At 46.5% G+C, this 26,155-nt stretch overlaps 1 protein-coding gene across 1 annotated transcript in view; it reads right to left on the bottom strand.

Moving 5' to 3' along the window:
* The window catches only part of LOC307204695 (transmembrane protein 132D-like), a 500,406-nt gene extending 474,517 nt beyond the window's left edge, over positions 1 to 25,889 (bottom strand). Inside the window, exon 1 of the mRNA XM_079956511.1 lies at positions 24,871 to 25,889. Coding sequence (XP_079812637.1) covers positions 24,871 to 24,949 — 79 coding nt within the window. The 5' untranslated portion in view covers positions 24,950 to 25,889. The remainder of the gene's footprint in view (positions 1 to 24,870) is intronic.
* Positions 25,890 to 26,155: the final 266 nt, after the last annotated feature.

Below are 26,155 nucleotides of genomic sequence, written 5' to 3'. Positions count from 1 at the left end.
AATAATGTCCACTGATAGTGTGAATTGAGAATAGAGAGGGGTGTGTTCTGGAACTAGTCTAGTGCATGAAAGTAAAAACTTAGTTGCTCAACACACTTTTTGCCTTTGTCCCACCACCACCACCACTAGCATGTGGCCCTCTAAAGGGTGCCCAGAATGGGAATGCAGTCCACTGGCTGGAAAAGGTTCCCCATTCATGCCTTGATTGATTAGGGATCTTAGATACAAGTCTACATTCTGGTCTCCAGAGGAGAAGATTCTGCAGTGCATCACACTGTTGTCTTTCTAACCATGGATGGGTATGCATAATAGGATCTTTTCAATGGTGGCACCCAGAATACAGTCCTGGCTGGCTCCTTCTTCTGTGCCTTTGGAACAGAGAAAGTTGCCTTATTCAGAGTTGTGCCATTCGTCTATCAAACTGCATTAGGTATGGAAAACGTTTTTCAGCCTGAAAACCACCTTCCATGCTGAGCAACCTTCCAAATCTAGGTTTTACTTTTGTGCCGTAGGTCTGTTTCAATATACGCCTCTCTAACCTCCACCCAGGCAGGTAAGCAGCATTTAATAATTTCAGTGGAGAATAAGTGGAGTTCAAGAACACATTTCAGCAAGGCCTTACAATGTGCACACATCAAGATACATACAGACAGAGACAAGATGCAGCCCATACCCACTCATGAGATTAATTTTACCAAGACCATGGGAAGAAAGTTAAGTCTGCAACCCTGTGCACACTCACTTGAGTAAGCACAACCGAACTTAGTGAGACTGACATTGGATTCAGGAGATCCTCAAGTTGTGGAGTGTCTGGGTTGCCCTCTAAGGAGCCTAGACATGCCCTCACATGTCTAGTACCAGGCCAAGGATGGGTATGTGAGCTGATATTTCTAATGCATTTTAGTGCCGTCAAAAATCAATGGCAGGAAGGGGGAAAAGAGCCTCAAGCAATTCTTGGTTTTGGAGAGGGGGGTGGCAGAGAAAGAATGGAACTTCAGTAACCAACATTTTCCAAGTGTTAGGTATCTCCCCCTGCCCATAGAGATCAGGCTCCATAAGTAAACCTGCCCTTTGAATTTGCACCAAGCTACTACCTCAATCAGGGGACGCGGGTGATACTGTGGTCTAAACCACGGAGCCTTGGGCTTGCCGATCAAAAGGTCGACAGCTCGGATCCCTGCGATGGGGTGAGCTCCCGTTACTCGGTCCCAACTCCTGCCAACCTAGCAGTTCGAAAGCATGCCAAAAAAAGTGCAAGTAGATTAAAAGGTACGGCTCTGGCAGGAAGGTAAACGGCGTTTCCATGCACTGCTCTGGTGTCTGTGTTCAATTGCGCCAGAAGTCATGCTGGCCACATGACCTGGAAAAACTGTCTGTGGACAAATGCCGGCTCCCTCAGCCTGTAAAGTGAACCCCAGAGTCGTTTGTGACTGGACTTAACTGTCAGGGGTCCTTTTACCTTTACCTTTACTTCCTCAGTCTATTCCATCTCTACTCCCTGAACCTTTCATTTCCAACTGGTCCAGCCTAATTCAGAACTGCTGAGGAGGTTGACAGGCCTTGCCTCTCTCCCCTTCTCTTGCTCATTCTCCTGTCTTGTTGGCGACACGTAGACATCTTTCTTTTAAAAGAAACAATGGATTTAGAAATAAATCTAATATTGCTCCTTCCACCACCACCAAGTGAATCATCTACTTGAATTCTATCAAGGGGGTAACACAGAGGTACAGTGGTACCTCAGGTTACATACGCTTCAGGTTACAGACTCTGCTAACCCAGAAATAGTACCTCGGGTTAAGAACTTTGCTTCAGGATGAGAACAGAAATCGCGCTGCGGCGCCATGGTGGCAGCAGGAGGCCCCATTAGCTAAAGTGGTGCTTCAGGTTAAGAACAGTTTCATGTCCCTGTCCCACGCACCTCCAGAATGAATTAAGTACTTAACCCGAGGTACCACTGTATAATCAAGGAAGTGGGTCAGAACTCAAAAATGCTTTAGCAGAACCATTTGCCATGCCACACTGAGGCCTTCTTGTACCTCTGTAATAACGTTTAAAAATGAGGGTGAATAAAGACACATGCACACACCGATCTCTCATCAATTGACGCCAGCAGAGCCAGGAGCATGATGCTTTGAGGTACATCAAAACAGACATGAAATAAAGGGGAAATCGGAGCAGTCACCAACTGGCCTGTCACCAACCCCAGTGATTTGAAACAAGCACCCCTTCACAACAAAGCTTGAGCAGATATACTAAATGTAGTGGGACGTGAATGACACAAATCCATTTCCTCAGTGGCACTGATCTACGAATGGGGATGGCAGGCTTCAAAGTCAAGAGACAGGATTTTCAGAAGTATCCAGGTTTTATGAGGGGTTTTCTTTTGTTTCGTTTTTTAATCAAGCTGCTCAAAAGTAACTGGCTTCAGCTCAGCCTCCCTCAACCTGATGGCCTCCAAAAGTTTTTGGACTACACCTCCATCACCCAAGGTTGGAGGAAAGACTACCGGTATAACAGCCCAACCCAAGAATCTGTTCAGCCGCCTCAGCTATTGTAGTTGGAGTCAGTCAGGGCCCTGCCCTCCTAGGCCAGGTGAGAAAAGGCCTGCAAGGCAGGCAGCGGCGGAGGAAGCTGCTTGGGCGCCTGGGGTGGCACGCCCAGGGCGGGGTGAGCCGCCCACAGGGGAGGGGTGCCCCAGGGGCGGGGGCCCCAGAGTCTGCCTGCCTCCTCCCACTCAGCCGCCCTACAGCTGGGGGGAGGCAGTGGGCGGACCATTTGGGCAGCATGGAGCCTGGGCACGCCCAAGCCACCACATCTCTCCCAGGAGAGACTCGTGGTTCAGGCACACTGCAGGCCCCGTGGTGAGTGCCACCTGGCATTTTGTCACCTCAATGGTGACACCCGGGGCGGCCAGCACCCCCTTCCTCCGCCCCTGAAGGCAGGGAGCAAGTCCCCCAGAACTCACAACCAATATGCCCTATAGTGAGCAATGCATTTAGGAGGCTCACTAAAGGTAAAGGTAAAGGTACCCCTGCCCGTACGGGCCAGTCTTGACAGACTCTGGGGTTGTGCGCCCATCTCACTTAAGAGGCCAGGGGCCAGCGCTGTCCGGAGACACTTCCGGGTCACGTGGCCAGCGTGACATCGCTGCTCTGGCGAGCCAGAGCCGCACACGGAAACGCCGTTTACCTTCCCGCTGGTAAGCGGTCCCTATTTATCTACTTGCACCCGGAGGTGCTTTCGAACTGCTAGGTTGGCAGGCGCTGGGACCGAGCAGCGGGAGCGCACCCCGCTGCAGGGATTCGAACCGCTGACCTTTCGATCGGCAAGCCCTAGGCGCTGAGGCTTTAACCCACAGCGCCACCTGCGTCACACTTAGATTAGGGGTCAGCAAACTTTTTCAGCAGAGGGCCGGTCCACTGTCCCTCAGACCTTGTGGGGGGCGGACTTTTTTTTTGGGGGGGGGAATGAACAAATTCCTATGACCCACAAATAACCCAGCGATGCATTTTAAATAAAAGGACACATTCTACTCATGTAAAAACACGCTCATTCCTGAACCATCCATGGGCCGGATTTAGAAGGCGATTGGGCAGGATCTGGCTCCTGGCCTTAGCTTGCCTACCCATGACTTAGGTTCTATACCACCATTATGGCTAGTAGCAGTTGAGAGTCCTAACCTCCCATGACCCCTAGTGAACTCATGATTCAGGTGAGATTCAGATCCAAGAATTCTGGCTCAAAACCTTCACAAGATGAAGAGAAAACAACACAGAGATGGAAATAAAGGGCCTGTAAAATCACCCGCACTTGACCTTGCAGCAGAATGTTCCAAGAGAGCACTCAAAGAAATAATTAAAAGCAGATTCGTTATTGTAGGTTGAGACTGATAGAAAAAGGAGAACAAAAAGAAGATTAAAATGCCAATAGGAGAGAGGGGGAGAGAAAAAGAGAGAAGAAAATAAATATGTTTCCTTCCAGAGTCATTATCGCACCATTACAGTGATTTACTGGTCCTCAAATGCAAGGAACAATGAAAAGGGAAGAAAAGGCAGCAGTTGACTCCTGGTATTATTCTTCTTAAGCTATGGTAACAGGGGAAATTTAGCTTGGCTTTTTCTCAAGCAGCAGGAGGCCACGACAGCAGGATCTTAAAAGCTATCTGAGGACAAGTTGAGGAAGAAAAGAAAGAAAATACAATAACAGCATCAACCGGATGTTTAGGCAACAAAAACCGCAGGCAGAAGCCTTATTTAGCGGCTCATCCATTAAACAAATGAAGCAGTTAAAAAATATATACAAATTAAACACACACCAGAATTTCAGCCTCATGGTACACACACACAAACACGTTCCCCTCCCCTGAAATTTATTAGAGCAAAAAACATACCTTCAAATCCATCAGGGATGAATCTAGTGGTGTTAAATTCTTAAGAATAATCTTTTGGAGAATATTCTCTATTGAGAATATTAGAGAATTTTCATTTAAAATGGGAGAATGTTCATTTTAATGCATTGAAAATGATATAATTTTAATGCATTGAAAATGATATATAATTAGTTATATATAATTAGTTAATATAGTTGATAAACAAAACTATATGCATACATATAAAAAGAAGCCATTAACATTAAATTTATTATGATAATATATTTCAGTATGTCAATCTCTGGTAAATAGCACCTTATAACATTGAATGGCACTGCAAAAACCAGTTACTGGCACTAAATAAAAATGTCAACTGTTTAAATCAAGACCACCTCACATGCTATTACACATAATTGTATAGGCCTAGGTACTTTAAGTGTATAAAGCATTAAAGCTACTTTCTGTAAAAAAAATAAATCACACTGTATGGCCAAGGGTATAGAATTGCTAAGATTAAGGTCACACCAAAATAGAAAAAAGGCTATTACATATAGTTGAAATACATACAAATTCAAATGTTCATCAAATTAAATGAATAGCATTTTTAAATCTAAAATAAAAATGTTTTCTGTAGCTCACATTTCAGAACTGCCAATGGTGAATGACACAATGCCCAGTAATGTAACTGGATCAAAAAAAAAATTTTTTATTATTATTCATTACTTACACTGGCAATATCACAGCATGACTTATTATTTACTAGATTTTTTAAATGTGGGTTGTAAAACTGGTTCTTAGATTAGAATTTACAGTTTGTGGAGAATATTCTCCGGGGAATTTTCTGGCAGAGAATATTCTCAAGAATATTCTCATTCCCAAGAATATTCTCCGGAGAATATTCTCACCTCACATCACTAGATGAATAAGAGAGGCCCGACTTAACCCCTGCTGCGATACGGCCAGTGTTCTCATTCGCCAGTCACAGCATAAGGTGACCTATCACAGGCGGGGAGGTATGTTGCCTGGGCCAAGTCCCCTTGTTTGCTACTCTTGTTCTTCTTGTTCCTGATGTTCCAATAAACCCTTTTGAGCTGGATCTCAGTATTGGATCACGCATGCCTGAACCCACCTACACTTCAGCACCCATCAGATATAACTAAGGGGCTGTACCTTTTAAAGTCCGGCAAAATTCCCCCCAGAAAAATTGATTAGGAAGCTGTCTTATCCCAAGTAAGGCCACCGGTCCAGCTCAGTACAGTGGTACCTCAGGTTAAGTACTTAATTCGTTCCGGAGGTCCATACTTAACCTGAAACTATTCTTAATCTGAAGCACCACTTTAGCTAATGGGGCCTCCTGCTGCTGCCGCGCCACCATCGCGCGATTTCTGTTCTAATCCTGAAGCAAAGTTCTTAACCCGAGGTACTATTTCAGGGTTAGACGAGTCTGTAACCTGAAGTGTCTGTATCCTGAAGCGTATGTAACCCGAGGTACCACTGTATTGTCTACACCAGGGATGTCCAAATGTCGATCGCGATCTACTGGTCGATCATGGGGTATTCCTGGTCGATCCTGGTTGATCACGTGACCCTGGTCAATCCCGCCCCCCCAAAAAAAAGCCTTCCCAGAAGAAGCTCAACCACTGTGGCTGTTCCTCCCCCCAAAAAAACTCAACAACTTTGGTCAATCCAATGGGTAGATCATTGCCAGTGTTTTTATAGTGGGAGTAGAACGCAGTCTCTTGAGAGTTGGAAATCCCTGGTCTACACTGATGGCCAGTGGCTCTCTGGGATTCAAGATGGGGTACATTCCCAGCCCTAGCTGGAGATGCCAGGAGTTAAAGCTGGGACTTTTATAAAACAACAACAACAACAACCACATAATTATTTTCCATTTTTAAAAATAGTATGGAAATTGTTTCCAAAGCTGCTTCTAAACAGGTACAGGTAGGTAGCCGTGTTGCTCTGCCGTAGTCGAAACAAAATTTAAAAATTCCTTCCAGTAGCACCTTAGAGACCAACTAAGTGTGTTATTGGTATGAGCTTCCATGTGCATGGACACTTCTTCAGATACAGCAAACCTTTTTAGAACTAAAATATCCGCCTGATGAAGTTAAACAACAGATCAACGGAGCCAGACGGATACCCAGAGAGAAGTTGCTGCAAGACAGACCCAAAAAAGAAAACAACAGAACACCACTAGTAAATCACATACAGCTCCAAATTAAAACAGTTCAACACATCATCAGAGATCTACAACCTCTCCTAGACAACGACAGTTCTCTTTCTCAAGCTCTGGGAGGAAGACCTTTCATTGCCTACAGACAGCCACCCAATCTTAAACAACTCCTCACCCACAATAATACAACAACCAGACTTAACGTGAACACTGGTACCAGAGCCTGCAATAAACCCAGAGGCCAACTTTGCTGCCGCATACACCTGGACAACACCATTACTGGCCCCAACAACATCAAACATGCCAGTATCTGAAGAAGTGTGCATGCACATGAAAGCTCACACCAATAACAAATTTAGTTGGTCTCTAAGGCACTACTGGAAGGAATCTTTTTTATTTTGTTTCTAAACAGGTAAATTAACATATCCAGGACACTGAGGAAGATGCAAAGTGTCAGCCTGGCAGCCAACCCTGGCCCTGTCTATACATTTCAAGCAATGTCATCCCATTTTAAACAGTTATGGCTCCCCACACAGAATCCTGGAAACTGCACTGCATTATGGGTGTTGAGCTGCAAGGGGCAAGGGGAACTGGAGGAGGAAGGCAGAGGCACCTAGAGCCATGGGATGTGTGTGTGTGTGTGTTGTGTGTGTTTAGTAGCTATGGCAGGGGAAGCCAGCAGTGGGGAGCAGCAGCAACATCCATTGTCTACCACACAGCCCAGCCTTGCCTCACCCAGTTCCCTCTTCCTATTTCCCATGGAGCAGAGTGGGAAGGGAAGAGCAGCAATTGGGTGGGACGTAGGGTGGGAGGGGCCATGGGGCACCAGAGAACTATGAATGATTAAAGGTAAAGGTAAAGGGACCCCTGACCATTAGGTCCAGTTGTGGCCGACTCTGGGGTTGCGACGCTCATCTCGCTTTATTGGCCGAGGGAGCCGGCGTACAGCTTCTGGGTCATGTGGCCAGCATGACTAAGCCGCTTCTGGCAAACCATGCTGGCTCATGGAAACACCGTTTACCTTCCCGCCGGAAGGTATCTACTTGCACTTTGACGTGCTTTCCAACTGCTAGGTTGGCAGGAGCAGAGACTGAGCAACGGGAGCTCACCCCATCGCAGGGATTCGAAGCGCCGATCTTCTGATCGGCAAGTCCTAGGCTCTGTGGTTTAACCCACAGCGTCACCCGCGTCCCTATGAATGGTTGCAGAGGTCTTAATTGGGAGTTAATTATCTACGGTGCCAGGGCAGAGGGATAAGACAGAATCTGTGATTACTGAAGAGTGATAGCAATTGTTCCGGCAAAATAGTGAGAATGAGGGTATGTGAGAATTGCAGCTCTGTGAAAACAACAGGGATCTTTTAAAAAAAACAACAACACTTTTCAGCACCCTTAACAAACTACAGTTCCCAGAATTCTTTGGGGAATACATGGTTTTTATTGTGGTATCATGGTGTTTTAGGTAAAGATAAAGAACCCCTGCATGATTTAGTCCCGTTTTCAGGGACGCAGGTGGTGCTGTGGTCTAAACTTCTTGGGCTTGCTGATAAGAAGGTTGGTGGTTCAAATCCCCGCGACAGGGTGAGCTCTCGTTGCTCGGTCCCAGCTCCTGACAACCTAGCAGTTCAAAAGCACGTCCAAGTGCAAGTAGATAAATAGGTACCACTCTGGCGGGAAGGTAAACGGTGTTGCCGTGCGCTCTGGTTTCTGTCACGGTGTTCCGTTGTGCCGGAAGCGGTTTAGTCATGCTGGCCACTTGACCTGGAAAGCTGTCTGTGGACAAACACCGGCTCCCTCGGCCTGAAAGTGAGATGAACGCCGCAACCCCATAGTCACCTTTGACTGGACTTAACCATCCGGGGTCCTTTTTATCATAGTATTTTAGATGTATAGTGTAGATATGGCAAAGGTTAGGTGCGGGGATGGGAACTGGAGTTCGGCAGCTTAGCTTTTTCACAATTCAGGCAGGGAAATAACAAGTTCAGCCCTGTCCCAACCCAACTGAAAGGCTGCTCTAGATTTTGCCCTCCAACCCTAGAGGAATATCAGAGAGCTCCACATGCCCTTTCTAACATGTCCAGCCTGGAGACATTAGTGAAATTGTTGGTCTCCTCACAACCTCTACCAGCTCTGGAAGGTCTGTGTTTTACACACACACACACACACACACACACACACACACATATATGCATGAAAGCCTGAGGTGTTTGTGGATAATGGCAGCCTGCCAAAAGACCAAACTGTCTCATGTAAAAAGGTTGGCTGCATTATTAATAAAGACATTAAATTCCAGCAGGGCTTCTTTTAATGGTGCAGCCACATGTATTCCTCACAAGGAGGAGGGAGGCAAAATAAAGACATCTTTAAGGATCTCGCTTTAGTTCAGCCTCTTCATTTCTTTCCTATTTGTTTAGGTGATCTATCAAAGGCTGTTGGCTGGCTGGATTATTTTTAGCCAGACTGTCTCAGTCCGTGACATCTTTATTTTAAATATTGTTATTCTTGTCCTAGGCTACGTAAGGAAACCTGGCCAAAGCGGAGATACTATCGCAGGGCTGGCTGCGGCTGATGATTAATTTCTGGAAAGAAACAGCCATCCCAGGAAACTCCATCCTTTGTCCCTGCTTTCAAATCACAGATGTGTGCACAGACGAGCTGTGGTCCAGGAGTAGAGACATTCTGCACATGCCTCAGGGCAGTAATTTCATTTCTCATATTTGATTATTCCTTCCATTTTAAAACAAAGGGTTGAATCCAACTAGGTTTTGCTCAAAGTAGACCCACTGAAGTTGATAGGCCCAAGGCTGCATACTGAGAGCACTATGTTCAGTTTTCTGGATAATTTCCACGTTTTATGTGATCTTTCGCAGAATGTAAAAGACACTCCTGAAAAAAACTAGTAGGACCCTAGCACTCATTTCCATGTTGTTCACTTCCAGAAAAACCTTGTTAACCCAGAAAATCATGAGAGTTTTGGAATGTAATTACAATGATGCTTGTTCAGAGGTCTTAATTCCTTAAAGGGAATGTTAGACTCCAGGATAAAAGTGATAGCATTATAATCAGGAAAACTACCGTATTTTTCGCCCTATAGGACACACTTTTTCCCCTCAAAAAATGAAGGGGAAATGTGTGTGCGTCCTATGGGGCGAATGCAGGCTTTCGCTGAAGCCTGGAGAGCGAGAGGGGTCGGTGCACACAGACCCCTCTCGCTCTCCAGGCTTCGCGGACCTCTCCGCAAGCGGCGGGAGTGCTCCCGCCGCTTGCGGAGAGGTGCCTGCATGCCGAAGCCTGGGCGCGCTGAGTTCAGCGCGTCCAGGCTTCGCGGACCTCTCCGCAAGCAGCGGGAGCCAGCCCTGGGCTCCCACGGCTTGCAGAGAGCTGCCTGTTTGGGGACTGGGGTCGGGGAAAGCTTGGGCCTCCCCCGCCCCAGCCCCGCGCCTGGGGGGGGAAATAATTTTTTTCCCTTTATTTCCCCCCAAAAAAACTAGGTGCGCCTTATGGGATGGTGCGTAATACGGTAATGGTGAAAAATACGGTAATCTCAATGCACCTTATGTTAAGCATGGGCATTAATTTCAGTGGGTCTACTCTTGAGTAGATCTGGCATTGGATACAATTCAAATGTTTTCGTGGTAACAGATTAGTGCTGACTTTCAAGATGAACAAATAGTTTGGGTTGAGTTTCAAAGATGTGGGGGGTGAAAAGGGATGGTAAAACTCCCTGGCAACTGGAAACACTCACAAGTGTAACCAGGGATGGAGGAAACTTTGGGTTCACTTTACATTTAAAGACAAACCTATCGAAACTACCAAAACAATACACAAACTGAAACATAGGACTCAGTTGTCCAGCTGCAAAGAAAACAGGTTTTGAGTGTGTTGTAAAGTGCAATATACAAATGTGACAGTAGGTGGTGATGGTGAGCTATGGCAAATTCAATATATATATTTTTCAAACTTTTTTTTAAAAAAAGCATTTTTAATATGTGTGTAGATTGCACCCTGGTCATCCTTTGAAATTGCCACTTCTCCAAATTTTGCAATGTAGTTCTCCAGCCAAACAATGTTTACAGAAATGCATAAACTAAGGCAGTGGTGGCCAAACTTGGCCCTCCAGCTGTTTGGGGACTACAACTCCCATCATCTTGACCACTGGTCCTGTTAGCTAGGGATGATGGGAGTTGTAGTTCCAAAACAGCTGGAGGGCCAAGCTGCCTGGACTAGGGGAAAGGGTGCTTTTTTAAAAAATACATTAAAAATACCTGTGTAAGTGAAAACCACATACAAAAATGTGTTATTAAAAAAATGCAAGCTGAAATGGAAATATGGAGAACTGAATTTGAGGCTGGAAAAATGAGATACTGGAGATGACAGATTCACTCGTCCCTAACTGTCACCCAGAGTTCTTCCAGGTGGCTACCAAATACCCTCAATCCCAGACCCCTGATAATAAGGTTACATTATGTACCATCGTTTTGACAGATGTAGGAATCTTGGATAAGTATCCTCAGTATGGTGTGCACGGTTCTTCCCCTCCTCATTTAGTCTCTGCAACAAGCCCGTGAGGTAGGTAAGGGCTAAGAGGCAGTGACTGGCCCAAGTTCATCCAACAAGCTTCAGGGTCAAGTAGAGATTTGAACCCTGGTCTCCCAGGTCCTAGTCCAATACTCTAACCACTATACTGCACTGGCTCTCTTAGCTACAGTATAACCTGTGTCCATTTTTTCATTCATCCTTTCAAATGGAAAATAAGGTTAAAAAGCCATTTCAAGCTCTCTTTTTTTTAACCTCTACTTATGATAATTAACACTACTTACGTACTGCAAAACGATCTTTAAAACCCACTTGGTTTTCTCAATTGCCATTAATAATGCAGAAAGCTATATTACACAGCAGGATAAAAACCCAAGTAATTTAACATAGCACTTTATTAAAAAAAAGCACAACAGCAATGCAGTTCTGGCGCTTCAATCAATCGGCAGCCTTGCTGACATTTTCTGGGACACAGTGACAGACAGCTGCCACCCTCGGTTTCCAGGGTAGAGTCAGACTGATGATAGATGAAGAATGCAGTGTGGGCATGTATTCATCTCTCTCTGTGTGTGTACATGTATGCTTATGTATATAACCAACCCCCATACAAATATATGGGGTGGATGGGGTGTTAGGGGAGGGGTAGTACTCTACGGGGACGCAGGTGGCGCTGTGGGTTAAAGCCTCAATGCCTAGGACTTGCCGATTGAAAGGTCGGCGGTTCGAATCCCTGCAGCGGGGTGCGCTCCCGCTGCTCGGTCCCAGCGCCTGCCAACCTAGCAGTTCGAAAGCACCTCCGGGTGCAAGTAGATAAATAGGGACCGCTTACCAGCGGGAAGGTAAACGGCGTTTCCGTGTGCGGCTCTGGCTCGCCAGATGCAGCTTTGTCACGCTGGCCACGTGACCCGGAAGTGTCTCCGGACAGCGCTGGCCCCTGGCCTCTTAAGTGAGATGGGTGCACAACCCCAGAGTCTGTCAAGACTGGCCCGTACGGGCAGGGGTACCTTTACCTTTTACCTTTAGTACTGTAGTACCTCTGGTGGGGGACACATGGTACTCCTTCTGGGGGAGTTTGTTCATCTTTGGTCTCCACCATGCACTCACCTCTCACCTGTGGCTCCGAGAAGCATGCAACAGTGGCCACACCCCAGGAAATGGCTTTGACTGGCCAGCTAAACCAAGTGAGGGTAGCCAGTGGGTCTCAAACCCTTGGTGAGTTAAGGACTCTGCCTGCATGCAAAGACAGGGTCTGGTGGGTTGAGCAAACAAGACCAATAGTGAGCACAACAGTGAAGAAAGTGGTTTCAGCATATCTTCAGGAGATGAAAAGGCTAAGGAGTCAATCCAGAGGGGAGTCTCTAAGACGGCTGGATGGCACCTTGTACACCTCCTTCTGGCAACTCCTGCCGCCAAGCTGGTGCCAAACGTATCGCTCTGCTTTCCTTTGGAGCACATCAGCAAGGCTGAGAGGAGGGTCCTGTTTTCTGGACAGCCCAGGACCTCCATCCACGCTGCCCAGGCTTGCACCCCAGGAAGGTCACTTCGTTGTTGCTAATGCAGCGGTTTGACTTAACCCACAGTGGCGCACTCCATTGTCTCTCGAGATAGACAGACAAACACATACACAAACCCATGCACACGCACTAAGATTATCTTTGGATTCTCTCTCAATACCCTATTTTTTTCTTTTACTTTCTTTTATAATGCAGCTTTTATTAATACATTAAAGAACAATGCTAGCTGGTGTCAAGAAGGCTGCCACCGCCGAGAAACTAATAAAAAGAAAAGGCAGAGGAATACAAGAGCAATGCAGGGGAAAAATATTAGAAACCAAATTGCATTAAGGATTGGAGCTGACAAATAAAATGGTACGCCGGCAGAACATCTCTCGTTTTAATCTGAATTTATTATTTGGGCCGTGCTCTGCTCTTTGAAGAAACTCTCAGCAGGAAGAGTCTGCTGTAGAGGAAGGGAAGTGGAAGCCTCTCCCCTGGGCCAGAGGTGGGTGCTACTCATTACTCCAGTCGTCTGCCAGCCTGTGGTGGATGGTGCCTGTTGGAACTGGAGCAGCAGAAGGCAGGGAGGCCCAGAATCAGTGATAGGCAGAGCCAGAGCCCCCACCTTTCTCCCTGTGGAGTTCTCTAAGGGCAACACTGAAACCAAGGAAGTGGAAGCTGAAATGCAGTCCCACCCTCTGGACTGGTGGTCAGTAGGAAGACAGGTAGATTGGGGCTGGCTGAGGGCAGACTGGGATTGGTGGGGCAGTGCCCCTTTCATCCTAACTGACCAACCTCCACCAATGCCATCCTGCACCAACTGCTTATCCCAAAGGCAGAAGAGGTGTGTGAATATAATGTGCCTGCTGGGGGAAGGGGAATTGGCAGCAAACTCAACAGTGATGAGGCAAGGCATATGGCAGCCTTTACAAACTGGTGCCCTCTAGCTGACTGGAAGGACAGATCCTGAAGCTGAGGCTCCAATACTTTGGCCACATCATGAGATGAGAAGACTCCCTGGAAAAGACCCTGATGTTGGGAAAGATGGAGGGCACAAGGAGAAGGGGACGGCAGAGGACGAGATGGTTGGACCGTGTTCTTGAAGCTACCAGCATGAGTTTGACCAAACTGCGGGAGGCAGTGGAAGACAGGAGTGCCTGGTGTGCTCTGGTCCAGGGGGTCACGAAGAGTCAGACATGACTAAATGACTAAACAACAAGCTGACTGCTGGACTCCCAGTCAAGAATGGCCAAGAGTCAGAGAAAATGGGAACCATTGTCCAACGACATTGAGACAGTACTAGATTGTGGAAGGCTGCTTTAGAGCCTTGGCCCTTCACCCTTCATTACTTTGTCAAAGTGAACTAGCTGGCAGAGGACCCTCCCTTTTGGTTGCAGGGAAAGGCTGGACCAGGTGCTTAATGGATTCAGGAAGGAATCTGAGAGCTCAGGAGTGTTAACTAAAGCAAAACCTGATGGCTTATACGAGAGCTTGACAATACCTCTCTGGCCAAGGGAAGAACCTGGGAGAATCTGTTGGATTTTCAGACCCAAAATAATTAACCAAAGAAGCAGCAGAGCAGCAAAATACCGGCTTGTTGCAACCCTAGCAGTTAGGATACACCTCTTGACCAAATGGGTGTGATAAAATAGACACAGAAGATATCTTTCAGTGGTACAGCATATCCCCATTGCATGCAGGAGATCCCTGATTCAATTTCTGACTTCTCCAGATAGGGCCTGGAAAGACCTCTGCCTGAAATCTTGAAGAGCAACTGCCCATCAGAGTAGACCAGGGGTGGGAACCTTTCTCAGGCTGAGGGCTGCATCCCCTTCTGGGCAACCTCCAAAGGGCCACATGCCAATAGTGGGTGGGGTCTGGGGCAAAAGTGGGCAGGGCACCAGGTCAAAAAGTTGCCTTTGTACAGTAGACTGGTTTCCACATGGCCCTTTCTGTCCTCCACCCAGAGAAGCAAGGGACATCATCAGACTGCAAGGACACATCCCAAATGAACAGTTGTGGGGTGTGAAACAAGGGGAGTATGTGAGGCCTGGAGAGAGTTCTGAGGAGCAGAGAGAGAGAGGCCTGGAATGGCTACATTCAGCCCCTGACTAATGGCTCTGCACCCCTGGAAGAGACTGTACCACTACGCTATAGACCAAGTATGGGAAACCTCCAGATGATGCTGCACCACAACTCCCATCAGCCCCGGAAAGCATGAACAATGGCCTGTGGTGGTGGGAGATGTAGTTCAGCAGCTTCTGGAGGGTTGACGATTCCTCACACCTTCCGCACAACAACAGAGTGATTTGGTATAAAGCAGCTTTTCTCAGTACCTCGAAAGAGTGATAGCTAGAATGGAAACCTATGGGGTTTCAGTATAGATCATTTTTACCCACAGCTCCTTTCCTTCCAGCCTAAAATTCATTTTTATTTTTATTTCTTTGCCATACATGTCTTATCGCTCTCCTAAGGGAGAGGCAATTTTAGCAGGCACTGTTTGTCAGGCAAGGGGGAGAAAACCTACTTCTGCAACGTTTCTGTCTTCTGTGCAGTTTTTTAAAGAGGAAACAAGGTAAAGGAGGTTCATTTTTCAAGCTGTAGTTTTTTGGGTTTCTTTTTTCTCCCTTCACAACACACACACACTTTGGAAAGGAAAAACAGGACTGTGGCACTGGTGCAACACAGGGGTGGACAAATAAGCATGTGTGACAATTTTGAAATTTTGAATAAGCTGCAAGTGAGTGAGAGGCAGTGAGGTGTGGTGGTTATTGTGTTGAAATATAACCTGCAAGACCAGGGTTCACATCTGCACAGATGACATTAGGCCAGTCACCGTCTCACAGCCTGACCTACCTCAGAAGGTCGTTGTGAGGATAAAGTAGATGGGGAGAGACCCAAACTCCTTAGAGGAAATATATTGATATAAATGCAATTGATAATACATCCATTCCATCTCAACCATGTGTATTTTAAAATATGTATTTTATGCACCAAATATGTGCAAACGTACACATGCATTCCTAAGTGTAGTTTATCCTAAAGCATGTTCTGCATTTGAATACTTTACTTTAGCAGAGAATTATATTGCAAAATTCAGAGAAGTGCTAAAGCTAAAAGCTAATAATATTCCGATTTGTGCATTAGTCTGAGAGGTATGGATCAAGTCGGTTCAGATCTGAATTCACAGAAATTTAATCCCCGAAGAACCTCAAGCACAATCCCCTTAGGTGGAAGCCTGACCCACTTATGGCAGAGTCTTCTATATAGTGTCGATCTCCAAGGAATTTTTGGAAAAACAAACAAACCTAGCTGTAATACTATAAGCCACACTAAATCACTACAAGCCTATTACCAGAGAAAGGTGAGCCTGCAATTCTAAATTGCAGTGTAGAACATCACTGAACAGAAGCTGTGCAACAGTTATCTAGTCCTTGTTTAAGAAATTGAACTCAAGCATCAGAGCAAAACCTCATTGATCTTAAGTACAGCAGCTTCTGGGAAAAAATTGTAATTTCCCAGAGAATAAAAACTCAGGGTTTGTTTTTTTAAAAAGATTTTTAAGTCTCCAGAGGAAATATATATCAGGGCACGGTCTTCTCAGTGGTGGTGCCACAACTGATACCCTGCCCTGGGCAAACCCACCAAGAGAGCAATGAAAACAAACCGGCAACAGGGTTGATAGTGGAACCTCCAAGATGGCATGCAAACATGGTTCTCCCCTTTCCATCTTATCCCTGTAACAATCCTGCAATGTAGGCAAGGCTGAGAGACTGTGACTGCCCAAGGTCTCCCAGTAAGCTTCATGGCTAAGAGGGCATTTGAACCCTGTTCTCCCAGGTCCTAGTCTGCCCTCTGAGCACTACAACACACAGGCTTAAATACTTCAAAGCAAATAAAGATGCCCAAACAGTTCTCTAATGAAAGGTATGAGCACACACCTTAGAAATGCAGCCAACAGTCTCCTGCACAACTTTGCAGAAGTCTCGTTCATCCAGCATCTTGTCTTCCAGTATCCCTCTCCCATTGTTCCTCTCTAGCAGTAGGAATTCGGAGAGAAACTCTCTCTAAAAATGGAGGGTCCATTTAGCAGCCATTGATAGACCCATCCAGGAGTTTGCCCCCCTCCCCAACCCCTTTTCAAGGCCATCTAAATCAAGAGCCATCATCACATTTTGTGACAGCGGATTCCGTAAATTGGTTTAGAGGACATGCGGAGGGTTATTAGGTGTTCTGTCATTTTTATGCTCTGTTATTGTCACCTGGAAGATATTTTTGGTTGTTGTTTTTTTAACAACAGTGACTTGTCAACCCTAATTCACCCAGCACACCAACACAGACAATGACATCCAGAAGAATTCTGAATTACCACTACCAACAAGAGAATGTCCAGTGAGGTTCATCCTCACTATTGGGTAGCATGAGGAAGGCTCCTCAGGCAACGGATGCTTCAGGGGCTCCATTGGGGAAGGACTGCTGTAGAGGTGAGGGCCCTTTTTCAGCCTGAGGGACACATTCCCTTCTGGCCAACCTTCCAGGGCTCACATGCCAGTGGTGGGCCTGGCCAGAAGCAAAGGTGAGCAGAGGAGCAAAGGCAGATTGTCCCTTTGTACAGCAGCCTGTTTGACACACACCCCATTCTCTACCCTCCATCTAGGCGAGCAAGAGGCATTATCAGATTTCAAGGACAAACTAAAAAATACACTGGGACTGCAAAGTAGAGCCAGTGAAGTGTGTTGCCTCAGAAGAAAGGGCCTGGAGGATCATATTTGTCCCAGGCTCCCACTTGAAGTTCTCCAATCCTAAGGCAGTGTGAAGCAGCTGCCACCTCTTACCCCTTCCCCACATCCCAGTTTCCATCTATTGAAGTAGGATTCAGCTGCCCATCTGGTCACCTTCCACATGTGCAATTCATGGCAGGCATCTTGCCCTTTGCTTTGGGTAGCAACATGTCTTGAACAAGCCCTGCAGCCAGATTTTCTAGAGAGATGCACACTGCAAGAACATCAACATCAACCTATAGCACAATTTAAATGAACAACTTCAAAAATGAACCTTTTTCTCCAAAAGAGCAACTCACTGCGTGCTGTTCTGTAAACCCTGAATTATTTCAAGGTTGCTTGCAAGTGTATGCAAGACACCTGCTATTAGCACATTGTGTTGTAGACAGTGCAGAAGGCAAGGAGACACAAAAGACAGCAAAGGAGAAAGAGGTTTCAAACACAATCCTTGCTTCGGAAGCAGATAATGGAGGGAGGCCTTCAAACTGGAGCATTTCGAAGCATCAACAACAACGCCACACCCAGGCAACACAGAGAGATATTATGCGATTGTCAGAATTACGTTTCCTTCCCCTGACCTTTTTCTCGCTTCAGTAGCAATCTACACTTGTATTTTGCAATAGGAGTTGGCATTTCTTTGTAGTGGGGGATGTGTAGACATATGCAGAACACAGAGCGGATGATAAAGCAAGCTTCAAAAACAACAAACATCCGGTTTATGTTCACGACACGCCAGGATGCAGAAGCCATCTCCTGCCAATCAACAGCATAGAATAATAGAAGTATAGAGTTGGAAGGGGGACCCCCAAAGGCCATCTATGCCAGTCCCCTGCAATGCAGGAATCATAGTTCAAGAGTCCCTGACAAATGGCCATCCAACTTCTGTTTCAAAATCTCTAATGAAGGACAGCTCACCATCTTCCAAGGGAGTTGATTCCACTGTCAAACAGCTCTTACTGTCAGAAAGTTCTTACTAGTGTTTAGTTGGGATCTCTTTTCCTGTCCTTTGAATGCATTGATTCAGGTCCAACCATCTGGAACAGCAGAAAGCAAGCTTGCTCCATATTCCATTTGACAGTCCTTTAGCTATCTGAAGATGATTATTGTTATGTACTGAAGTTCTCACCCTGGGCCAGCAGGGGGATACTGTAGATAGTTATGCAAATAAGGGATGGAAAGTGACGTTCAGTGATTGGATAGTTTTAGAAAATTGTTACACTTACATTGTACTGGAGCTCTATACAGTGGTGCCCCGCAAGATGAGTGCCTCGCAAGACGGAAAACCCGCTAGACGAAAGGGTTTTCCGTTTTGGAGGCGCTTCGCAAAACAAATTTCCCTATGGGCTTGCTTCACAAGACGAAAATGTCTTGCGAGTTCCTGTGGGTTTTCCCCCCTTTTTCCCCCTTTTCCTAAGCCGCTAAGCCACTTATCAGCTGATCCGCTAATAAGCCGCTTAACAGCTGATCGCTAAAAGCCACTAAACCGCTAATAGCGCTAATCCGCTAAGCTGTCAATGGGCTTGCTTCGCAAGACGAAAAAAACCGCTATACGAAGAGCCTCACGGAACGGATTAATTTCGTCTTGCGAGGCACCACTGTATAAGCAGGCTGACTGAACCCTTCAGTTCAGTTCTGTTCTGGCCTCTGAATAAACAAGAGCTGTTTGAAGCATCGCTGTGTCATCTGATATGTTCACCCACAACTTAACTATTATAATATCTCTTCTCAGTCTCCCTTTTCTCCAGGCTAAATATACCCAACTCCCTCAACCGTTTGTCATAAGACTTGGTTTCCAGACCCCTGATCATCTTGGTTGCCCTCCTCTGCAGATGTTCCAACTTGTCAATATCCTTAAACTGTGGTGCTGAGAACTGGACACAGGACCTCCAGCTGAGGACTAACCAAGGAAGATTACAGTGGTTCTATTACTTCACTTGCATACTCAATTGCCCCAAATTAATTGGGTGGGACATCGCAAATTCACAGAAGCTGCCTCAGTGATGTCCTGATTTTTCTGCCTCCAGGTCAGTTGGGGCAGCCTCCACCATAGGCTCCACTGCCATTGTGGCTGACCTCTGCTGCTGCCATGTTCGCAGAAGCAGGCACAACACATCTGGAACCCACTTCCTGATGCAGGTACCTCACTTCCAGCAGCTGCGGCAAGGCCAGGCAGGCTGCAAGAAGGATGAGGCCTAGCTATGGCAACAGTGGAGAAAGAGCTGGCAGAGGGACAGAAACAGTGGCTGCGATGCAAAGATCGAGCAGGTGGGGAGAGCATGCGGTTAAGGTAGGAAGCAGAAGAAAGAGTTTGTGGTTCGGGTGGGGGGCAGGAGAAAAGGTGTGCAGTTTGGGCAGGGGGGGGGGGAGAAAGAGTGCACGGATGTCCCACTTTCCCAACCCAAAAAGTTGGACGGTATGACCAAGTGTGGTCTGATGAAGACAGAATAGAGTGGAACTACAGTGGTACCTCGGGTTACATACACTTCAGGTTACAGACTCTGCTAACCCAGAAATATTACCTTGGGTTAAGAACTTTGCTTCAGGATGAGAACAGAAATTGTGCAGCGGCAGCGCAGCAGCAGCAGGAGGCCCCATTAGCTAAAGTGGTGCTTCAGGTTAAGAACAGTTTCAGGTTAAGAACAGATCTCCAGAACGAATTAAGTTCTTAACCTGAGGTACCACTGTATTACTTCCCTTGATCTGGATACAGTCATACCTCATGTTGCATCCGCTTTAGGTTACGTGTTTTCAAGTTGCGTCCCGTGGGACCCTGGAAGTACTGGAATGGTTACTTCCAAGTTTTCCTGTCTAGGCACAGCATGCATTAATATTTAAAGATTGCAAGAGCAACATACAAAAAGTCCATTTGGCTCAGAACTCTGCTTTCCAAAACGGCCAATCAAATGCCTCCAAGAAGCCCATAAGCAGTGTGCAATGGTAAACGCCTACATGGAGGATCCTTTTAGCAATGGGTAGGCCTTAATTTGTCCAACGCCCTTTAAAGCCATCTAAACCAGTAAACAAGCCCTTCACGCATTGCTACCTCAAAAGCCAATGGGGACTAGTTTAGACATTCAGCCAACAGTCAGCTGGCAGATCTCCCCATGCAACAAGAAAACCAGAATATCTGGGCTCAAACACTCTCATTGATAACGGCTATTTCATATGTGCAGGGAGAAAGACTGGTAGGAGACATTTTACTGCCTGAGGCACAACAGCAAAGTCAATGAGGCTAGCCAAGATGTTTTGACACCTGGGGCAGAAGGATTCCACAGCCATCACTCCCTGTGAGTAAAATTTCCATAATACTTTAAATAACCAACACCTAGCTGCCCTTTCATGCTAGACAGCTGATACTGGGTGCATAGGAGCCAAATCCCAGGAGCCAAGCTCCCTTCAGCTCCCCAATAAAAATATCTGATAAAATATTTGAGGATGCCGGGGGACCTCAAAGTTAATGGGCATTTCCATTCAAATGGTGTGTGCGCCATGTTATGTGATCAGTTATACAGGATGGAGCTTGCCTGCCACGCCCCCCCCCCAATATTTATTCAAGTTGGCACCGTTGACTGTCTAATTCTGTCTAATGGTAGGACTGGCCTAGGAAGGGAGCCCTTCTTTTCACGTGAGTGGGTATTCAAACATGGCATCCCTACTATACAGTCTTGATAGCCATAATAATAATAATAATAATAATAATAATAATAATAATTTATTATTTATACCCCGCTCCCAGCCACTCTGGGCGGCTCCGAATCAAGTGTTAAAAACAATACAACATTAAATATTAAAAACTTCCCTAAACAGGGCTGCCTTCAGATGTGTTTTTTAAAATAGGATAGCTGCTTATTTCCTTGACAACTGATGGGAGGGCGTTCCACAGGGCAGGCGCCACTACCGAGAAGGCCCTCTGTCTGCTCCCTGTAACCTCACTTCTCACAATGAGGGAACTGCGGGAAGGCCCTCAGCGCTGGATCTCAGTGTCTGGGTGGAACAATGGGGGTAGAGACGCTCCTTCAGATATAAAGGACCAAGGCCGTTTAGAGCTTTAAAGGTCAGAACCAACACTTTGAACTGTGCTCGGAAACTGGGAGCCAGTGCAGATCTCTCAGGGACGGTGTTGTATGGTCCCGGCGGCCACTCCCAGTCACCAGTCTAGCTGCCACATTCTGGATTAATTGCAGTTTCTGAGTCACCTTCAAAGGTAGCCCCACATAGAGCACATTGCAGTAGTCCAAGCAGGAGATAACTAGAGCATGCACCACTCTGGCAAGACAGTCTGTGGGCAGGTAGGGTCTCAGCCTGCGTACCAGGTGGAGCTGGTAGACAGCTGCCCTGGACACAGAATTAACCTGCGCCTCCATGGACAGCTGTGAGTCCAAAATGACTCCCAGACTGCGCACCTGCTCCTTCAGGGGCACAGTTACCCCATTCAGGACCAGGGAGTCCCCCACACTCGGCCACCCCCTGTCCTCCATAAACAGTACTTCTGTCTTGTCAGGATTCAACCTCAATCTGTTAGCCGCCATCCATCCTCCAACCGCCTCCAGGCACTCACACAATACTGTTGATTGGATGAAGTGACCCCGAGGCACACAGAGTTAGGGTAGTGAATTTATGTTAATCTGATGGTGCAGAAACCATTTCAAAACAACACGTGAAGCTCTGGACATAATGGGAGGAGTCTCATGCTGCAAGAAAAAGCTCCTCCCCTTGAACAGAATTAACCCTGGTGACACATGGCCTGCGGAGTACGGCTACCAATCAATATTTTGCGGATGGGATTCCTGCACATACTAGGAATGTAGGTTTGTGCAATTAAAGTAGATTAAAGCACTCTGCTGCTCTGGTGTAACAAATCCACTGCAGGGAGGGAGATAACAAGATTTTTTTGCAGTTAGGTAAGTGATGAGAAAATGCCCTGAAAAGTATGGGGTGAACGAACGATTAATGGGAAGTCGCATTACCACCATGCAAACAAATGTAGATTAAATCAGGATGAGTACCGTACTCGTTGAGGTATAACATCTCTGCAAATAAATTGGCACAAATGTGCAATAAAGACTGGGTACAGTCTAACCTTCCTCAGAGGTTTATGCAAGCAAATGAAGATGAATGCTCAATAAATAGGTCATCAGGGGGAGGCAAAAAATGCAAATGCAGGCCCAGAAGTGGCAATATTCATATACTGAATGTGAAGCTGCCTTATACAGGGTCAAACTAATGGTCCACCTTGCTCAGTACTGTCTACACTGTTTGGCAGTGTCTTTCCAGGAATTCAGGAAGAGTCATTCCTAGTCCTACATTGAGATGCTAGGAATTGACCCAGGGACCTTGTCTTGCAAAGAAGATGCTCTGTCACTGAGCTACAGCCCCCTTTCCACACATTATTCTGACCCATTCAGGCTGCAAATAGGGCTTGCATTTTAATAATAATAATAATAATAATAATAATAATAATAATATACACATACTTCCCTGTCATCGTTGTGTCATTGCTTATATTTATTATTTCTTGTTGCTAGGCTTGCTTATTATTATGAAATGCTTTGTTCCCTTTGATGTTTTGAACTCATGCTTTATGTATGTGTTACATGGTGTCGAGGGCAACCTAATGGCCCTGCAGATGTTGGTAGGATTTGTGGTCCAGCAACATCTGGAGGGCATAAGGGTTGGGGAGGCTGGCCTAAAGGCCCGTTATCATATTTCCAAGACACCTCATACAAAGCTACAACTACGTATAGGAACCCCACACATCTGGGCCAAAGGCTTAGCCTCATCCTCTACATGCAAGGAGTTTACATAGGGGTGGAATGTTAAAGATATCCCATATTTCACCCCCACCTGCAGTTGAATATAGGAAGCTGCCATATATATGGGTCCATTTAGCCCAGTATTGTCAACACTGACTGGCAACAACTCTCCAGGTTTTCAGACAGGGGGTCCTTTCTAGGCCTCCCTGGTGATTGCTCCTGGGACGTTTTGCCTTGTCACTGAGCTTTGACCCTTCTCCAGCTGAAGTTTGTAGACCCCACTGGACTGACAAAGATTTTACCCTGAATACCTCCCATCTACTAACAGGTGTACTCTGCAAAGGTGGAATGCCTGTGCTCGGAGCACATGAACAGAAACAGCAATGGCCAGTATTTCTTGTGTAACAGAAACAGAAACAAGGCTTTTCTACTTCTTCCACATGCAACAGGGCAAAAAGTAAAGCAAGGAAGAGCTGTGAAGGCAGAAATCTCCGTATTCCTTTTCTTCAATTCCCCAGGTCTCTCTGTAGCTTTTCAACACGCACTTCCTCATTTCAGAGGCACCTTATTCCCAAAGCTGGTACTACAACAGGAGATCAGGGCCAACCCAGGGACAGGGGTCAATTCCACTGCCACATGCTATAATGTAGATGAAATATTTTTGGCCAACACTTTTGATGCATTATAGGCAAAAAAATGAAGAACTATTACAGCCTTAAGCAGCACCCTAAACAAAAGCTAACTGAAGCCATGTCCCTCCATGAGGACTGACTGCATGTACAGGACAAGCTGGTGAAACTACCCTATTGTCCAATTCACAAAGTAGAAGGGAATGTCTTCCTTCCCCTTTAAACCTCCAGCCTAATGAAACATCTTGCAAGAGGTGCCTTCAGTTACCCACTACCCAGAAGAAGCATAAACCCTTCTTCCACAGTTTTCCAAGCAACCCCACTGAATTGCTCCACCACCATAGATCCCTACATTTAGAGATGTTCATCTGAGCATTCCTTACTTTGATGTAGCCATTGTTGAGTGTTTTGTTGTTTTAAAAGAGAAAATAATTGCAAAAATGTGTCAGAATGTTTGCATGCATGGACACTGGATAGCAGGTTCTCAGCTTCCTCATCAACATTATTCCAAGGCCATTGCTAGGATGAATCACCCACTACAGAGTTTCTGCTTTTCATAGTAAAACTTTGCCCAATGCGCTGTGATGCCACCCATCCGACCTTACAGAATAAATGAATAATCAAATACACACCCCCCTGACTCTTTCTCACTGACATCCGATTCTGCTGGAACAGAGGAAGCCTGGCTCTGTCATTAGCCATGTCTCTATCATGAGATCTGGGGAGCATCTTTTTTTATGTGATTTCGCAGGAATGGAACATAGATCTCATTTGTAGCCGCTTAAAAGGGTGCTGTAAAAGCCCAGTTAATCTCTCTCTCTCTCTTTCACACACACACCCATTTTAATATCTAGCCAGAGTGCTAATCAATATTATCTTAGGCAGGATTTAAAGATTAATAAATTGCCAGTGTGAATCCCAGTGAGTGGGGCAGATCTTCCCTGACATTTAAATTAAAAGAAAGATCAGGGCTCCCCGCTTCCCATTCACAAATCTTACAGGCGCTCCCCACAAACTCCCAGGAACAGCCTCTTGAGAAGTGGGGGTGGGGGTGGGGGGAGGATGGAGTGGAGAATCCCAGGCTCAGGAAGGCAGAGAAAGTTAAGAAAAATAAGGTTAATTGCTTCTTACCTTTGGAGAGCACCACCGCCAGGCTAAAGAGCAGAAGCCAGACCACCCGAGGCACCTTGCCCTGCCCAGGGGTCCCCATGGTGGGCTGCAGAAGAGAACTTAGATCCTTGCCACAAGGACTTCGCCATCAAAACAAATCCGGCTCCTGGCCATTTTTAACCCCTCTCACCCCTCCCGGGAAGAAAAGGAAGAAGAAGAGGTGGGGAGTGGAGAAGGTCATCTGCAGATCTTCAGACACATTTTCTCTCCAGCAAAGACTTGGCAGGTGGGGTGCCTTCCGTTGCCTGTCCTTACAAAAACTAAATTTCTTTTGTTTTTCAAAAAAGCATGTTCTCAATAACAAGGAATATTAAATAACAGAAATAACATCTCCTGGGTTTGCATCATGGTGATCCGAGGTTTTGGGGGTGGGAGAGAGAGAGAGAGCGCGCCGATCTCCATATAAATAAACGCCAGCCGAGAGATCGAGGAGTAACGAGATGGAGGAGGCGAGGAAGAGGCGGGAGAGAGAGAGAGAAGGGGAGGCGATCGCTAATTCATTCCTGCAAACCGAGGTTGGGACGCGGGACGTTTAAGCAGAAGAACGCTCTTTTGCAGCGGGGAAATTGACAAGGCTTGGGGTGGGATTGATCGCGAGGAGGGAGGCAAAGGTTTCCTCCCAACACCGATCCGCTTGGCATTTTGTTTGGCGGCTGAAATTTCTTCTTCCTTTTTTTAAACAGATCCTGGGGAGGGTGGGGGAGGGATGCGGAGCGCAGCGCAGTGGGGAGGGAGAAGCGCTAAAGTTTGCCTTTCGGTGGCTCGTTGCGCCCGGGAGAGGAGAAGGAGGCAGAGAGACACACGGCGCTGAAGAACGAAGGGGAAGGGAGGGGAGGGAATCAACTGATGGTTTTCCTTTCACTTAAACACGCACGCACAAACAAGGCGCTCTCTCTACAGTCCTCATTCACTTCTTGGGGTGGAGGGGAGAGGTTGGCGGGGGTGGGAGGAGGCGGAGCAGAGCAGGACCTCGTCGCAAAAGAAGCACCCTGGCTCTTCTCTGGCGGTGATGCTTTGGGAAAGCAGAGCCCGGAGACGAGAGATCACCGCTGGCTGGAGAAAGAGAGGCTGCCAACCGAGAAGGGTTAGAGAGGGGGCTCTGTGTCGCTGTTGGTTTGCTTTTGCTTCCTCCACCCCTCCGCTCGCCTATTTTGTTTTGGTTTTGACAATGCAGTTTAAAATAAACAGTAAATTCCTGCCCCGATCTGCAAGGGAGGTGGGGAAGGAAATAAAATTTTAGTTACAT

Source organism: Podarcis cretensis, assembly GCF_951804945.1.
Source record: "Podarcis cretensis genome assembly, chromosome: 16".
Classification (NCBI taxonomy): Eukaryota; Metazoa; Chordata; class Lepidosauria; order Squamata; family Lacertidae; genus Podarcis; species Podarcis cretensis.
Note: the sequence above shows the minus strand (reverse complement) of the source record. Positions and strands in the feature narration are given on the sequence as shown.